An 18,561-nucleotide genomic window follows, 5' to 3' on the forward strand; every position below is an offset into this window, starting at 1 on the left:
ACTGTCACCCAGCACCCTATCAGAGCCTCACTAGTGATGCTTATTTGGAATTGGAGACAATTTATTGATCAGTGCCAGGCCCTATGCTGGGTATTTTCCACCCTGCTCATTCTTATAAGTCTCACAGTCAACATGTCCAGTAAGTATCACTATTATATTCTATAATTAAAACTCAGGCCAGACTCAGTGGCTCATGCCTGTAATCCCAGCACTTTGGGAGGCTGAGGCAGGAGGATCACTTGAACCCAGGAGTTCAAGACCAGCCTGGGCAACAGAGTAAGACCCCATCTCTACAAAAAAATAAGAAAAACTGGGTGTGGTAATGCACACCTGTAGCCCTAGCTACTCGGGAGGCTGAGATAGGAGGATCACTTGAGCCCAGGAAATGGAGGCTGCGGTAAGCTGTGATTACACCACTGCACTCCAGCCTCCCAAAGAGGGAGAAACTTAGAGAATTAAAGTGATTATCTGAGGTGGCTCAGTAAGAAGAAACAGAACTAAGATTTGAACCCAAGTCTTGATGTCAAATCCCAATGGTTCCTCTTCTATGTGATGTGACTCATGATGCATTAGTCATCTGTCCTCTCTTTTCTCCTATATAATCATTTTCCTGGGAAAAGGGTCTTTTTTTTTTTTTTTTTTTTTTTTACTTCATTCTACTATGTTCCTTATGACACCAGAACAGTGCTTTGTATTTAGTACACAATCAATACATATGTCTTAAATCTCCAAGAGGTAAAAAAGAAAGAATGAATGTGTGAATGAATGCTTCACCCAAAGTGAATCAGTCTCTGATAACAGTTCATAGGATGGTGATGGGCTGGAGAGAGGCGTTTCTGAGGGGAGGCACCTTCCCAAATACCTCCAGGCGTCGATTCCAGGAGGGCCTGGAGAGAGCTGAGATGCTGTCTCTGTGCTAAAGCACTTGTTTCTTAGAAATCACACCTTTTGCTCAGCTGCACATCTCGGCAGGCAGGCAGAGAAGAGGGGAACATGCATGGCTTCCAACCAGTTGGGAAAATGAGGTTAGGTTTCAATTCAGATACTTATTTGTGTTTTCTAGGTCTGCACGGTCGATGAATTTTCAACGAGCAGTGATTCTGTTCCTCATCTTTCATTGCTTTATGAGACTTCAGGGAATGAAAGCATAACATCCTGCTTTCCCATAAGTTCTCTGGCTGCTACACTGGCACCAATTAAAGACATGTCTATGCAATTAATCAAAACCAATTTGGAGGCACTCTGGCACTGCTCCTCTGATGTACTGCCTGCTCCACATACAGTAGTTCCTCAGCTGCGGTGATGGAGCCAGGCACATAGGAGCTTTTGATGAACTGGCTGTACTGGCCCCAAGTGTTAACTATGTCATCTGACATGACTAATGAGGCTCCGGACTTGATCCGCGTGAGTGGAGCAGCCCTGCTGTCTGGAGGAGGCTCAGTTTCCACAGCCAGCCTGGGAAGAGACTGCAACGTGCAGGGTACACACTGCATCATGTCAGCTGGAGTCCTGGAGGCCTCTAGTGTTGGAGCTGAGAGTCATCCATGGAGAGGGTGATGGAAACTGTGGGCCAGGCTCTGTGTTGGGCGCCAGTGTGAATGTGACCCAATTTAAACTTCTAGCTTAGCCTCCTCATTTTAGACCTGAAAATCAAGACCCAGCAAAAGTGTGAGGCTTGCCAAAGACCTGAACTTTGGAGAGAGAAATGATGAAGAAAGCATGGTCTCTGCCCTAGATGAGAGGTAAATATGTATGAGGGTAACAACTGGGGCCTGGTGCAGGTATACCTCATCAAGGGTTAACCATAGGCTTCCTTTCTTCCTTCTGGAAACCTTTATCAAGGGGAAGGGTTGCTTGTGCCCTTGTCACCTCAGCAATTCCAAGAGCATGGAATTTGGAGTCAACAGATCTGTGTTTGAGTCCCAGCCCTACTTTGAGTTGATGTAATCTTGCAAATCACTTCATTTTTCTGAGCCTTGGTCTCCTCAGCTGTAACATTGGAACAGGCCATATACTGCCCAGCCAGCCTACTTCCATGAGCCCTTCTGTGACTCAACTGAGTTAATGGGTGTGAAAGTGTAAGTAAGAGCCTCTGCATGTGTTAGTTATTATTCCAGTTTTCATCCCCCTAAGGAACACTGGCTGAAATCTCTGGAATATGGATCCACAGATAGCTTTAACTCTCTTCGTCTTCCTGCCTCTTTCAAATGGACATAAAAACCAATTGGTCATCTGCCTATAATCTCAACAGCTTTCCCAGAGAGCCCATGCATAGAAAGAGGAAGAACTCAACCGTTGTAAATTAATGTCATTCCATACATTGATTGAGCACCTACCACACGCCAGACATTGTGTGAGGGATCAGAGTTGGATAAGACATGTTTCTTGGCCACCTTGAGAAGCTCACCATTTAGTAGGAGAAGCAGAGCTGGGCATAAATAACTATAATGTACTGCAGACAAATGCAATTGCCATAGGAAAGATACAAATCAAGTGTTTTGGGAGCCAGAGGATGGAGTGATTCATTCCCCAAAAGGAGACTGGAAAAAGGTTCATCAACAAAGTGGTACTGAAGGATGGGCAGGGCTTAGCTCTGTCAGGAAAAACGAGGCAGGGCATTCCAGACAGAGAGACCAGCATAGGCAAATGTATGAAATCTGGAAAGGAATGGCGATCTAAAGGATAGCATAAAATCAAGTGAGGTATGGGGTGTGAGCATGAATCAAAGAAAAATCACTGCTCTGAAACCCAGGCATAAATGGTGCTGTTTCACTGTTCTCTTTGCTGGCTGAGGTCACCTTGGCCTCTGTCCCTCAGTCAGAGAGAATCCCACACTGGCCCTTCCTCCAGCAAAGCCAAACCCAAGCCCCAGCCAGCAGAGGCAAAAACAAATGAACAGGGATCAATAATACCATTAGATGCAAAAATTCTTGAGCTGGGAAGTGCCAGGTCACAGCCATACCTCCCCAGCCAGGGTAAGAGCTTGATCAGATGTGGCAATGACACCAACCCTGCAGCATGATGGCAAGGAACTTAAGCCTCTTGGCATGGGTCACAGGCTACATCTTTCTCCTTCCCCCCTTCATCCAAAAGAAGCTAGCTTCTTCTTTATGAGTGCTGCTGTCAGAATGGCTTTGGAAAGCCTAGAGCTGCAGCTGGACTCAAGGCCTGGCCATGGGCTACCCCAGGGACTCGTATTTTCTCAGTCTTTCTATCTTTCCTTATGAATTGTTTTTTATTGTGCAAATAATACAGTGTTAAGAACGGAAACTTCAAGAAGAGAAAGAGGAAAGAGAGCACCCACTCACACATTATCTCTTTCCATTTCTCCTTGCCCTTTCCTGCTGTTGTCCATGAGCATAATTTTTTGGCCGCTTGTATTACCGATACAACTACGTATTCTGTTTTTATTGCTTAGCCTTGTATCATACAAAGCTACTTATTGCCAGCCCCTCGTATCCACACTGGCTTGGCATTGTTCTCCCAAGACTGAAGAAATATGCCAGGGGTCATGTAAAGGGACTTTCCACAGATAACATGATCGCCATTGACAACTGGCATCATGTGGCAGAAGAAAAGCATCGATTGCTCTGCCATCATGTTGACTTGGGTTGGAATCTCAGCTCCTCTACTTTGAAGCTAGATGGCCCTGGGCAGATCATTCCATCTCTTTGAGCCACAGGTCCTCATCTATAAGATGGGGATGGCATTGGTACCATCTTATGATACTAATGGGATCACAGTGAGAATTAAGTGAGATACCAAAAGGGGAATGCTCAGTAAAGAGCAGCTCTCCTTCCCAACCCTTGAGGGGCCGACCTAGAATCCACTCTGCTTTTTCCTCTCTTGCCCACATTTGGCCACCTCCCCTCCCCTGGGCCCAGCAGGCCCCCTGGGTGAGCCCACCTAAATTATGACAGGCATACCAGTCTGCATATTTATTGTTCACTGGGTGAATTTGCCATCTTTTACTTAAGTATTTTCCTCTGATGAAACTTTTGTTTTTGTCCAGTTTTTCACTGTTTCCAATAATGATGCAAAAAAAAAAAAAAAAAAATACCAGTGTGTGCTGCTCACCCTATGCTTTAAAAATTGTATTTTCTCAGAAACAATCCCCAGGAGCAGGATCACTGAGATAGAGGATAGAAACATTTTCAAGGTTTCTGATGTGTATTTCCAAATTGCTTTTCGGATTTGTACCTGTTATGCTGCCACCAATTTGAGGGAGGGGACCACTTGGGCTACATTGGAGGCCGCTGGGCTCTGGTCACAAACTTCTGTCTCTGCTTTATTTCTACCACTGTCTTCTCTTAACATGGCTCCTGGACTTCTCACTCCATGGGACAATTCATTGTCCCCAAAACAATGCTCACATGCTTTTGTGCCTTTGTACTTCCTATTAGTCTTCACCACACTTGCCCAAGAATATTCTTCCTTAAGATACCCTCTCACCTTAGAGCTCAACCTTTGTGGAACTGGGAACTTCTATACTCTCTTCAAGACCCAGTTCAAACACCCCTCTCTCTGTGAGCCAGTTCCAATCCCCCCAAGCAGAGCTCGTCACTTTTGTTATAAGTGGTACCTGGAGGAACCCTTGGCATCCAAATATTCACCAAGAGTCAGCCATCCCCTAACCTCAGCTACAGGCCCCAGTTTTCGTGATTCTCTCTTTTCTTCTCCTCTCTCTTTGCACCAGGCAATCTCACCAGGTTTTCCCAACTCATGTCCTAAATATTCTTAGATCTACTTATCTTTGCCTCATGGTCATTGCCAGAGCTATCACCTCTCATCAGGATTCCTGCAATGGTCTCCACAAAAAAATAAATAAATAAATAAAGGGTAATATGTACGTGGTTCAAAAGCCAAAATAGTCTCCAAGGCTTATTATAAGAAACAGTAGATTCCTGCCCTAATCCCCCCTACCCCAAACCTTACTCCTCAGAGACAACTAGCCACTTTCAGCTATTTCTTTCGGTATTTACTTCCATTTGCCAAATAAGATACCTATACTGCAGCTTCTTGATTTTAAGTTCAGGCATTATCTTTTTAAAAATTTTTTTAAATATTTTAATAAACTTTTAGTTTAGAATAATTTGATTTACAGAAAAGTTTCGAAGATAGAACAAAGAGATCCATTTACCCCCACGCAGCTTCCTTTGTTAACCTTTTACATTCCTTTCATACATTTGTCAAAGCTAAGAAACTGACATTGGTACAATGCGATTAAGCCCCAGACTTTATTTGGCTCTCACCAGTTTTTCCGTGAATGCCTTCTTTCTGTTCCAGGATCCAGCCCAGAACACCACATTGCCCCGTTTCCCTATGCCCCCGGCTCAGTGCCCTCGGCTGCCTTAGTCTCTTCCTCTGTTTATGCTTAAAGCAGGGCAGGCCTTCCAACAACGCCGGAGATCCCGTTGGGCTGGGAAAAAACCTTTAGGGGCCTAGCTCTGGGCTTGGGCATCCCCCTCCGCCACCGCCTCCAGTACGCTGGGTTCCAATGCTGCCTCCAGCTGTGTTGATTCCCTGATTATCTGTGTTCCCAGGTCATTCCCCAGCCCAGCCTAGCTGCTCCCGAGAAGCCAGTGAAGGTGTGACCCCACATTTCCCAAGCAGCTCTGCTGTGCTCCATGCGAGGAAAGCCGGGGTTGCTGTGATCTCTAGGACGGAGAGCGGTCTCTGGCCTGGGCAGGTGACGGGTGTGCTAGGGCCCGTGTCCCGCCGGTGTGCAGGTGCTGCCTGGTGGCGCGGGCTTGGGGACGCGGCTTGGCACGTGGTGGGAGGTGGAACCTGGAGGGCGTGGCGGGGCGCCTGGCTGGAAGGAAAATGGGGGGCGCGGCCTGGCGTTAGGGGGTCTGTGGCGGGGGGCGTGGCCTGGCGCGTGGAGAGAGGCGTGGTCACCCGTTGAGGGCTGGGGGCGGGCTGGTGGGAGGGGTGGGTTTAGCTTGGTGCGTGACAGTTGTGGGGGCATGGCGCGGCCTAGCGCGTGGCCCTCGGGGGCTGAGGGCGTGACCTTGTACGTGGCCGTTGGTGGGGCGTGACGGGGGCGTGGCCTGGCGTGTGGCCATGGGGGGACTGGGCGTGGCCTGGCACGTGGCCGTTGGAGGCGCGTGACGGGGACGTGGCCTGGTGCGTGGCAATTGGCAGGGCGTGATATGGCGTGGCCTGGCGCGTGGCCATGTGGGGCTGGGCGTGGCCTGGCACATGGCCGCTGGCGGCGCGTGACGGGGGCGTGGCCTGGCGCTGGGCGGTCCGGGGCCGGGGGCGCGCGGACTCGGCTGCGGCGGCGTGGCCCTGGGGCCCGGGTCAGCGGCGGTATGGGGCGATTGAGCTGGCAGGTGGCGGCCGCGGCGGCTGTGGGCCTGGCTCTGGCTCTGGAGGCGCTGCCCTGGGTGCTGCGCTGGCTGCGGTCCAGGCGGCGGCGGCCGCGGCGCGAGGTGCTGTTCTTCCCGTCTCAGGTGACCTGTACCGAGGCCCTGCTGCGGGCTCCGGGCGCGGCGCTGGCCGGGCTCCCCGAGGGCTGCCCGTGCGGCCTGCCCCACGGCGAGAGCGCGCTAAGCCGCCTGCTGCGTGCCCTGCTGGCCGCCCGCGCCAGCCTGGAGCTCTGCCTGTTCGCCTTCTCCAGCCCGTAGCTGGGCCGCGCCGTGCAGTTGCTGCACCAGCGTGGGGTGCGAGTGCGGGTAGTCACCGACTGCGACTACAGGGCCCTCAACGGCTCGCAAATCGGCTTGCTGCGCAAGGCAGGTAGGCCCGGCGGGGTCCAGGCGGAGAAGGCCGGCTTGACCCACGCGGGGTCCTAGGCAAAGGTGGACACTTAGGGGAGGGGGTCTGGGGACGGGCTGAGGCCTCATTTACTTTCCTCATGGCCTTGTGGGGTCAGGGTGGTGTAACGCGGAGAAAGCAGAGCTCCCACAGAAGGTCTAGCCGGCTGCCCGGGCATAAGCGAGCCGGGCCCTCGGTGCCTCCGCGGTGGGGGCGGTTCTCTAAGTGACCTGTCCCGGCATGCTGGAAGCAGGTGGGCCTGCGTGTGCCGGGTTAGAGGCGGAGCAGGCTCCCCTAGCAACTCCTTGGGCGCCGCTAGCAGAGTTTTCGTGACTGCTGCAGCCCGGGCCCGCCCTCCCACAGGCTGCGGGAGACCCCCGGACGGCCTCTGGTAACCTGGATCCTGCTGGCCGGAGAGCTGGATGCCAGGGTTGTGCTTGGACTTCCAGACTGAAGGGCTCTTCACTCGGCCACCTGCTGCCGAGTGAATCTCAGGCCACCGGGCTCTGGGAGACCTAAACATATGTTCTAGAAAGCAGCGCCAGGACGTTCGGTTGTTTTCCCAGCTGCAAAAGGAGGGGAACACATATCGCTGTGGCGGGGGCGCCTCTCTCATGGGGTGGGGACAGAAGGGACCAGGAAATGTGAATAATTGGGATCCTTGTCCCACCTGAGGATTCTCAGTCCATCCTGGCCCAGTTCGGCGGCCCAGCCTGCTCTTGCCTTTTGTGTATTTGCCCCCACAGACTCTTGGGCCTCTCTGTCACCATCACTCAGGCACCCAGAAAGTCACGCCTGCACATGCAACCGTTGGACCTGATAATTCTGGTGGTCGCAGTGACCGAGAGACGTGTGGAGCCCTGGGAATTGTCCAGGCTGGGCAGTAGTCACTGCCACGCTGTTTCTTCTGCACAGCCATAGCCTCTTGTTGACCTGGGCCTCAGAGCAGCCTCTCCAGAGTCAGCCAGGGTCCCTCCCTGCTCCGGGTGGTGTGGGGCATTGTTGCACGCCATGTGGGAGCAGAGTGGGGCACGTGGTTTTCATATTGAGGATGTCTCCTCCTCTTTGGGGCAGCCACAAGAGCTGTCCTCCCATGTGTTGGTCATTTTAATGGGAGGTTTGGGGACCTCCAGGCGTACACAGTACAGTTCCGTTTGAGTGGCTTTTGGAGTCGTAGAAGCTGAGGTTGGTGAACACCCTTCAAGGGCCCCTAGACCAAGGTCCCATCGGACCCCTCTGGGATGGTCTCCCAGCGTCCTCGCTGACTTCGAGGCTGTCCAGTGGCATTCATCTGTTCAAGGCATGTCCCCTCTGTGCCAGTATTTGTGAGGAGCTGGAACATCCTACGGCACAAGGCCAGGTTCCCATGGAGATGCCAACTAAGTCACGAATATTTCATTTAGGGCACTAAGAAGGGCCAAGAAAACTTCATAAAGCAGGGTAAGGAGGCAGTGGTGTGGGAGGAAGTGGCGTGGGCCAGGTCAGCTGCCCAGGGGCAGTGACACTCAGGGCAGGGACCTTGCTGACACGAGTGGACTGTCCGGAGGGAGAGGCATGCGGCTGGAAGGGGCAGCAGCACAGATGCCCTGGGTCACAGACTGACTTCCTTGTGAGGAACGGCAGGGAGTCCTCTGTGGCCAGAGGTGGCGGGCCGCGGGGAGGGGACAGGGAGGTGGGTAGTGGATCCCAGCGGAGGCAGGAGGTGTCGGCAATGGTGGGGTTTTAGATTGCCCACCGTGTGGAGGAATGTGTTTGGAGGGCTGTGCCGACAGGACGTGCTGGAGGAGTGGCCAGAGTGTGAGAAGGGCTGGCTCCCCGAGGTAAGGAAGCCACCACGTCTTCATCCTGCCAGGCCCAATTCAGGGGGCACAATTAAATATGAGTTCCATGCACAGGGAGTGATTTTTAGGATATGTTCCCAGTACTCCATGGGACACACTTCCCTTCAAAGATTACTCTCTATCTGAAATTCCACTTAACTTGGATGTCCTGTATTTTGATTCGGAAAATCTGGTAACTGTGTTCCATGGCAGCCTGTTTAAAACTTCTTTTAAGCCCCATTTCTGATGGCCTCATTCCTTGAGCAGGTCGTGAGTGAGGCAGTGTTATCCCAGGGGAGACAGACACAGGCCCTTCCCAAGAGGAGTTTGAAAGGTGGGAAGAGCAGAGGCCAGGATGCCCGGTTCTTTGGTGAAAGAAGCAGGGGGGTGCGGAAGAGGAGAATTCATTTGTGCGTTGTTAGTTAGGGCCCTTCCTGCCTTGGTGGCCGAGGTTGTGCCAGCCAATTGGGCTCTGCTCCCAGACGCCAGGGCCTCTCTGGGCAGAGTGGGCACGGCTCTCAGCCTTAGCTGTGGAAGAGTCAGAACCTGTCTTTGCCCTGGTCACCCTGACTGGGTTAGTGACAGCCTTGGCAGTAACCAGTAACCCCGAAGGGACATACTGGCTGGTATAGACTCGGAGGTGTGGTCTCACCCAGACCACGGCCTGCCCAGTCCCCCATAGCCTGTGTGTGATGCTCTGGCCCCATGTGTGATGTCCCCTCTGTGGTTCTCAGCGTCCCTCCTGGGAGCTTAGCCACCACCACTCTGTGAAATCGTGGCGGGCTTTCCTGGCCCACCAAACTGGAAACATATAGTAAAGCCAGTAGCCCCCAGGAACAGTCCACACTGGAGGCGGGACTCCTGCATGGAATGAAATCACCTTGTCCTTTCTGCAGGGATCCAGGTCCGGCACGATCAGGACCTGGGCTACATGCATCACAAGTTTGCCATCGTGAACAAGAGGGTGCTCATCACTGGCTCGCTCAACTGGACCACACAAGCCATCCAGAACAACAGGGAGAATGTTCTCATCATGGAGGACGACGAGTACGTGCGGCTTTTTCTGAAAGAATTTGAGCGCATCTGGGAAGAGTTTAACCCTAAAAAGTATACCTTTTACCCACAGAAAAGGAAAAGTCACTGAAGCTGTGCCCCACCTGTCTCCAGAGCTGGAGGGAGATTGCTTTCATGGCACAGAACTTGCAGCACCTCCAGCCAAAACCAAACCTAACCAAGAATGGGGTTGAGCCCTCCCTGCGGGCTGCTGTGCGTTCTGAGGGAGGGAGACCTCAGCACTAGAAAAAAATCGTTAAACCAAAGTCTCATCTATTAGAATACTAAATTGAACTAAAGAAGGTTAGGAAAGGGAAATTTCTGTTACTTCAGGTCAGTTATTTCGGGCCAGACCTTTTTTTTGCCCCTTTGCCAAAATAACTTCAGTCACGACCTGCCACCGGATACTTTCAGGAGTGTGGTCCGTATCTTGGTTTGGAATTGAAGCTTCTGCCACAGCACAGAAAAGGCACAGTGCCTCTTCCAGGTCGATCCCATTCCCTTTCCTGATTCTAGAAAAGCCTCTTCTGCTTTGGCTGACGTGGGTCCTTTCAGCATCTCCCTGAGAGTTCGTCCCTCTCTCCATGGGTTGGTTGGGGCCGACAGTCTCCTTGTCCCTCACAGTCTGCCCCTGTCAGAGCTCGGTCCTCAGAGTAGGGAAAGGAAATGGAAGTCAGGAGGAAGGGAAGATGTGAATGTGCGGTGCAGGTGGCAAAAGCAGCCTTCGGGGCAACCCTGTGAGCATCATTGCCACCAAAGGCTGGCTGTTCCCTTGCTTCCTTGCATAATTGCTCTTTAAAACCAGTATGCACGCCAGTGCCAGGCTCTGCAGCAGCCTGTCCTTGGGTAGTAAGTGCCGTGGTCTGTCAGGACTGATGGCCAGCAGCTGTTTCTATTTCCATGTTGGGCTTTTAACTTTTTTTTTTTTTTTTTTTTTTTGAGATGGCGTCTCACTCTGTGGCCCAGGCTGGAGTGCAGTGGCGCAACCTCGGCTCACTGCATTCTCTGCCTCCTGGGTTCAAGCGATTCTCCTGCCTCAGCCTCCCGAGTAGCTGGGATTACAGATGCCTGCCACAACACCTGGCTAATTTTTTTTTTTTTGGTATTTTTAGTAGAGACAGGGTTTCACCATGTTGGTTAGGCTGGTCTCAAACTCCTGACCTCAAGTGATCCACCCACTTCCGCCTCCCAAAGTGCTGGGATTACAGGTGTGAGCCGCCACGCCTGGCTGGGCTTTTAACTTTTAACCTCCTAATGTTTAAGGTAATTTTGTTGTGTGTTTAGAAGTGACCTTACCTTTAACACCTGTGGAGTTAGTGCGTGCATTGCTGGCTCAGCGTAACCCAACACGGGACTGGAGGAGAGGAGGGAAGAGGAGAGCAGCTTCAGGCTGTGGTGTCTCCCACGTCTGTGTTCTTATTTGCAGCTCAGGGTTTGCATTCCCAGGTAGAACAGGCGCCGTACACTTGGACCTGATGTTTCTGAGTTGCCGGGTGACACAGGATCTGTCTGTCTTCAAGAAGTCAGGGTTGCTTTTAGATTTCATTATATCATATCCCAACACCGTGGCACTGTCAGGGGACTTTTCCCCCAGCGCTTCTGTTGCAGCCTTGAGCTGCTCCTTCAACCTGCTGATGTCACAGCCTTAGCCTTCGCGATGCTGAGCTCTGTGTAGATGTCTTTGTACTTGTCACTTGCGTGCTTGTTGTCCCGCAGTGCCGTCTGCAGCTCACCCTTGAGGGAGCTAATCTCCTGTTTCAGGTACTATATTTCCGATTCCTTTACCCGCGTAAGACCTCTAGTTCATAGGCATCTTTGCCCCGTGCAAGGGGTGACCCAGTGGCCTCCCCACCGCCGTCCCCAGTCAGCAGTGTCCGCAACCGTGTGATCTCTGCAGCCAGGCGGTTGCTCAGCTCCTGGTTGTGGGCATTGAGCTCCTGGTTCTCACGCTGGCACTGCCACAGGGCCTGCCGCTTGGCCTCCAGCGCCTGGGCCAGGGGGGCATTCTCCAGGCACTTCTGCAAGTACTGCTCCGAGAGGACCTCCAGTTCCCGCTGCACCGACTGCAGCTCCTCCAGGTACTGGCGCCGCAGGGCCTCAACATCCGAGTTGACGCTGCTGATCTGGGACCACTGGCTCTTCTTCAGCTCCCGCTCCATCTCCTCCTGGTGGGCGTTCTTCATGGCTTCGATGGCTGAGATGGTGGCCGCTGTCTCCTCAGCTAGGAGGCGGTCTTTCTCTTCCCGAAGTTTCTCTAGCTCCCGCTGGTGCTGCCTCTGCAGATCTTCAATCTTCTTCTGGTGCATTTCTTCCATTGCTGCAAACCGTAGCCCTCACAGGCGCTCTGCTCCTGGCCCAGGGCCACCCTCAGCTGGTCCTGCAGGAGCCGGTTCTGCTCCAGAAGGTCTGAGGCCTCCTTCTGGCTCTGCTCCAGCTCCTTCTCGAGCCAAGAGGTCAGCTTGTGTGTGGAGAGCCGGTCACCCCCATCTTCAGAAGACAGGTGGACGGGGGCGATGGGCACCTTTAAAATTTTTTTTAAATTTTGTTTATTAGTTTTATTACAGACCTAGTCCTTTTTTTTTCTTTTAAGGATATTCCTGAAACACCAAGGTTCAGACATTATCTACTGACTTTGACCAATGGAAGATTTCTCTAATAGCGCTTCCCTCCTCCGTTCTCTAATATAATTGTATCTACAATTATTGAACAATTTTTGGTTAATCATTTTGCAGTATTTACACATTATGACCACAGAAGCCATTACAAAATATTTATCCTCTGAGATACCAACATCTCTTCCGGGGCTGCTGTCTCTCCTGGTGTGGTTTGAGCCTCCTGGGGGCAGGTGGAGCACTCAGTGACAGGGGCTGATATGTGGGAGGTGGGGCTAGCTAGCTATTGGCTGGCAGCCAGGTGGCACCAGAACAGTCTCAGGATGGTTCTCATGCAGGGCTCCCTGGGCCAGGTAGGTGTTGCAAGCAAGGTTCAGGTCAGCCTTTTTGGGGAGCCAAAGGCAGTGCCCAGGAGGGACTGGAGGCTGCTGACTGGCACAGAAACTGACTGATCTGAACAACTGCTGGCCTCTTGAACAGGGTTCTGGGGCCCCTGGCTATATGTCAGGTACTGTCTTTTTAGTAGCTGGATCTGATGGATAGCCATAGTTAAGCCATCACAGTGCCTGGGATATAGCTGGACCTGACAGATTTGGTCATCATACTGTTCTTTCAAAGAGTTTGAGAGAAGACTTAGTGATAGAGATACAGAAAGTAAGCGAAAGAAAACAAAAAGGCAATTATTAACGTAGGAGAAACTGAAATCTTAACAAGAATGGAAATATACCCACAGACCCCTACATGGCTTAACTATGAATAACATTTACATAGTCATAACCCCGGCCAACAGGACTGCATTAGGTACGTTCGACTGTATTGGTTATTAAAGTGTTGAAATATTTCTATACTAGCTAGTAAATAGTAGCCATCCTCAAGCTCCCTGGGTACCCTGTTGCCACTGTACCAGCCATCCCGCCCACCTCCTCTCCCCGCCTGTTAGAATTCCCTGGAACTTCCCAGGATCCATCAGATCCAGCTACTAAAAAGACAGTACCTGGCATATAGCCAGGGGCCCCAGAACCCTGTTCAAGATATATAATTAATAATACATAATTTTGTTTAATTTTAATACTTAAATGTTAATAGCCACATGTGGTTAATGGCTACCGTGTTGGACAGCACAGATCTAGAATGATGTGTTTTCCTGACAGGACACTGCCAATATAATACTTGACATGAAAGCGGTCATGGGAAACTGACCCTCCATGATACAAATCTGGGATTGTAATATGACCTGAGTGGGCTTGAATTCAATGATGACTTCATTGCCAGTGGAAAATGGGATACTGTGTCAGGGAAGAGTTCCAACCTCATGGAAGATGGCAAGGAGTAACAAGACTCCAAACTGACTTGCCACAACTCTATGGGTGCCGAAAGTAGGCAAGACCCAGTGGATGAGAAAAAGACAGCATAGCAAACAAAAGGGCCAAGAGCATGGTAGAGCAAGTTTCCTTGCCCTCAAATCCCACGAGTCAATACAATGGCCCCGATGGCAGCTATGTGTGCCTTAGGCCTGTGATGTCACCGAGGAACCCTGGGCTAAGGGCGGAACCTTTTATAGCAAGCAGTTAACAAGCCAGTCTCCTTCCCCTGGAGAGTGAATTGCTGGACGTTGTGGTCACCTTGACCTACCCCTACCTACCTAACTGCTTTTGTGACTAATTATATAAACGATTCAGGGTCAGAAAATGGTTAGTCCTTGCAGTTTGGGACAAACAAGAATATACAAGGACATTTGGAGGTCGGCGAACTGCATCTCCCAAAACTGTCCACCATAGTCCATGGCATGCAATAGCAAAAGTTACGTAAACTAGCACCTTGTGAATAACTGGGATGAAATGCCTTCAAAGGCAAGTCTTTGGAAGACCAAATGGCTGCTGAAATGTGCTACTAAGGTGAGAATTGTGACCAAGGATTTTAAGATGGATTAGTTGCTTCTGACGGTGCTGAAGTTCTTATTAAAAAAAACCTTCAAGCTCAGGATTCTAAACTCTTCAGTTTAGGCATGTTCAGAGAACCAGAGAGCTTCCATTATAGCTTTAAAATATGTATGTATTTATAACTAATATACAAAACTATATATATATTAATATGTTACTTATATTAATATATAACCTATTATAGCTATGGGACTAAGATAATTGAAAGACCCAAATTTTAATCCTGTGGGTGCAGAATTACAATGTTCATAGAAATCACAGGTGCCCTAGGTTTCTTACAGGAAAGTAAGAGCATTAAATGGCAAGAAATGGGATCCTGAAATGTGGAATGGAAACATTTGGTTCACCTTGGAGAAATATGAGAATCTGGAATGCCTAAATCCTCCTGCGCTCCAGAAAAAATAAAAAAAGAAGTTTAAGGGCCTCTTTTCTATCTAATTTATTGAAGAAGCATGGGAATGTGATCTTTTTTAAAAAATCAATCTCCGCCTATCAAAGTGCGTGTGCATGTATGTGTGTGCATGTTGTGAGAAAGAAACAAAAATCTAGGATGCACATGTGCATAAATGCACACACATCCCCCTAAGACCATTGGGAAACTCTTATGTTTGAAGACAGAATGTAAAAATTTAAAGCTGTTTCCAAGTCAAATGAATTTAGGTGTCCTGCTTCCTCCAAATCACTTTGGCTTTATGTCCCGCCCTGTGTGCTATTATACTGGAGGCAGGGAATATCCATGAGGAAAAACAAAGTTCTCAATAATAAATCTATCAGCTTTAGATGTATTCACAGCCTCTTGCCAAGTCTCATTCCAATCCTCCTCTTGGGGTCCCACATTTCCCTCTTCCATTTGTTCCACACTTATTATTTATTTATTGAAATGCTGCACTTGCTAGGATAGGCTCCCAAGGAAGGAAATCATCTTGCTATTTGTTGTAGTTGAGATTCCAGGGATGAGAGGGGAGGGAGGTGAATGATTCCATGGTGCTACTGGGGCTCCAGGCAACACCCATAGAACTTCACTGGAACTGGAGCTCCCCTTCACTGACAACACTTCTTTGCAGTGATGACATTTCAACACTATATTTTTCTGAGGATAAAGCAATGAGTAAGTCCAGGGACCTTCCTCTTAATTTGTGGTCTCACAACTTAGTGGTTAAGAAAGACAAGTAAAAGTTCCCATCCTGGGACAGCAATGCAATTATAGCAATACGTTCAAGGTATCCCAGTTAAAATGGCTTTTATAGGCTGGGTGTGGTGGCTCCTGCCTATAGTCCGAGAACTTTGGGAAGCCAAGGCAGGTGGATCACTTGAGCTCAGAAGTTTGCGACCAGCATGGGCAACATGGTGAAACTCCGTCTCTGCAAAATACACACAAAAACTTAGCGGGGCATGGTGGCGGATGCCTGTAGTCTCAGCTACTCAGGACTCTGAGATAGGAGGATTGCTTGAGCCTGGGAAATCAAGGCTTCAGTGAACCATGATTGTGCCACTGCACTCCAGCATGGGCGACAGAGTGAGACTCTGTCTCAAAAAAAAAAAAAAAAAAAAAGTCTTTATCAAAAAGACAGGGAATAATGGATGCTGGAAAGAATGTGGACAAAGGGTAACACTTATACACTATTGGTGAAAATGTAAATTAGTACAGCCACTATGGAAAACCCTATGGAGGTTCCTCAAAAAACTAAAAATAGAACCACCATATGATCCAGCAATTCCAGGACTGGGTATTTATCCAAAAGAAAAGAAACCAATATATCAAAGAGATACCTGCATTCCCATATTTATTGCAACAGTATTCACGGTAGTCAAAATACAGAATGTATTTAAGTGTCTATTAACAGTTGAATGGATAAAGAATGTGTGGTATGTATACATAATGGAATATTATTCAGCCATAAAAAAGAATCAAATCCTGTCATTTGCAGCAAAATGTAAGGAACTGGAGGTCATTATGTTAAGTGAAATAAGCCAAGCACAGAAAGACAAATATATGTGGGAGCTTAAAAACTGGATCTCATGAAGATAGAGAGCAGATTGGTGGTTACCAGAGGACAGGAAGAGTAGGAGGGAAGGGAGGTGAAGAGAGCTTGATTAATGGGTACAAATACACAGTTTGATGGAAGAAATAAAACCTAGTGTTAGATAAATATGTAATACATTACAATAATATATATTTCAAAATGGAAGAAAATAATTTGAATATTTATAGCATAAAGAAAAGAAAAATATTTAATGTGACAGATATCCCAATTATACTGATTCAATCTTTACAAATTATATGAATGTATTAAATTATCACATGTACCCCCAAAATATATACATCTACTATGTATCAATAAAAAAATTTTAAAACAATACTGGTAAACTGTTAAAAGAACAAAAGAAGTAAGTCCAAGGTGCTTTAGGATCATTTGAGCTGTGGGCAGGAGGTGGAGAAAGAGGAAATGCTTTCCTGAACCCCATCCTGATTGGTGAGGATGAAATGGGGTTGGCATTGATTCTGGAAGGGAAAGTAACCTATAAAGGCTTGGAGGGGAAGATACTGTGGTCTGTTCAGGAACATCAGGTCATTCCAAGTGACCAGAGGCCTGAGTTTGAGGGAAAGGTAGCAAAACATGAGGCTGCGCCCCATTTTACAGGTCTAGCAGATGATATTCAAAGAGAGGTAAAGCGGCGGGGTATGGTGGCTCACCCCTGCAATCCTAGCACTTTAGGAGGCCGAGGTGGGAGAATCACTTGGGGTCAGGAGTTCAAGAGCAGCCTAGCCAACATGGTGAAACCCAGTCTCTACTAAAAATACAAAACTTAGCCAGGCATTGTGGTGCATGCTTGTAATCCCAGCTACCCGGGAAGCCGAGGTAGGAGAATCGCTTGAACCTGGGAGGTGGAGGTTGCAGTGTGCCGAGATGGGGCCACTGCACTCCTGACTGGGCAACAGAGCAAGACTCTGTCAAACAAACAGAGGTTAAGTGCTTTGCCTAAGGTCACACTGCTCATAAGTGGCAGAGCTGGGATGGGAATCAGGGTCTGACACAGCTATAGCCCAGGATGCTGTGGAGAATTAAGCTCCCATCCTGAGTTGAGGACTCAAAGCCCAAGAAGAGGGATCTTGGATCAGTTGATGTTGGTGTTGGGCCATCAAATCCAGTAGGAGAGGCAGGATTGCCTTTAGTGCCCTCTAAGGGCAAGGGCAGGGGACCACCTAGCAGAAATCACTTTCTTACTGGATCTCCTTACATGAAGGGAGAACTATTGGGCATGGGCAACTGGATTAAGGTCTGGCAAATTAACACACAGAATCACAATTATAGAAAATTGAGTATGAACAGTTTCTAGTGCTCATGCTTTTGAGCTTTTCAGGCTGGTGCCAACTCCAGGAACCCTTGCTGGAGATGTCGGCCTGCTGCCCAAGTACTCTAGCAATAATTATATACAACTGTAAGTAGCTATCATTTACTAAGCTCCAAAGACTTCACATGTGTCATCTTGTTTAACTTTATAACTATCCAACAAAGCTGATAATCCTACTCCTATTTTCAGATTAGGAAATTGGGGATCTATGAGATTTGTGACTTGAATAAGTTCATACAGCTAGTAAGAGTTAATAACAAGAGTTAAATGCTTAAATGCTTACTATGTGCCAGATTCCATGCTGTAACAGACCGTGTTGCTTGCGTACCCAGTAGCCATCCTGCCCCTTCTCTGCTAACAGAATTCTAATTTTACCCAGCAATCCATCCGGCAGGAAAAGGGGCTCTATCTGCAGTATAACTGGCCAAGCCAATGATAGTGATCCCATTTCCCTTTGTCAGCAATTGGATTAAAGGCAGGCTTATTACCCAGCTCTGGCCAAAGATGGGGAGAGTATCAGTGAGATGTTTCTGGGAAAGGTTTTCTTATTTTTAGAAAGACACGAAAGAGATGACCCTTTTCTGCTTTGTATATTGTAGTATCTGGATATAATGTTGGGAACTGTGGCACCCATCTTATGACCATGAGGGAAGCCAGCCTAGGAAAGTCTATATACCAAGGTTGGAAAAGCATTAAGATGAAAAGAAGGGCCGGGCGCGGTGGCTCACGCCTGTAATCCCAGCACTTTGGGAGGCCGAGGCGGGCGGATCACGAGGTCAGGAGATCAAGACCATCCTGGCTAACACGGTGAAACCCCGTCTCTACTTAAAAAATACAAAAAATTAGCTGGGCGCAGTGGTGGGCACCTGTAGTTCCAGTTACTCGGGAGGCTGAGGCAGGAAAATGGCGTGAACCCGGGAGGCGGGGCTTGCAGTGAGCCGAGATAGCGCCACTGCACTCCGGCCTGGGCAAAAGAGCGAGATTGTCTCAAAGAAAAAAAAAGATGAAAAGAAGAATTTTTGA

The 18,561-nt window shown here is 49.1% G+C and overlaps 1 protein-coding gene and 2 pseudogenes across 1 annotated transcript in view; 2 read left to right on the plus strand and 1 right to left on the minus strand.

Annotated features, from left to right (window-relative positions):
* Nucleotides 1-12,342, plus strand: part of GVQW3 (GVQW motif containing 3) — a 41,003-nt gene extending 28,661 nt beyond the window's left edge. The window contains exons 3-5 of the mRNA XM_063641391.1: nucleotides 1,064-1,742; nucleotides 9,476-9,626; nucleotides 9,706-12,342. Coding sequence (XP_063497461.1) covers nucleotides 1,064-1,303 — 240 coding nt within the window. The 3' untranslated portion in view covers nucleotides 1,304-1,742; nucleotides 9,476-9,626; nucleotides 9,706-12,342. The remainder of the gene's footprint in view (nucleotides 1-1,063; nucleotides 1,743-9,475; nucleotides 9,627-9,705) is intronic.
* LOC129484647 (mitochondrial cardiolipin hydrolase-like) lies at nucleotides 6,133-12,342 on the plus strand (annotated as a pseudogene).
* The window catches only part of LOC129485291 (myosin phosphatase Rho-interacting protein-like), a 37,540-nt pseudogene continuing 29,944 nt past the window's right edge, over nucleotides 10,966-18,561 (minus strand).

Source organism: Symphalangus syndactylus, chromosome 6 (genome assembly GCF_028878055.3).
Source record: "Symphalangus syndactylus isolate Jambi chromosome 6, NHGRI_mSymSyn1-v2.1_pri, whole genome shotgun sequence".
NCBI classification, from domain to species: domain Eukaryota; kingdom Metazoa; phylum Chordata; class Mammalia; order Primates; family Hylobatidae; genus Symphalangus; species Symphalangus syndactylus.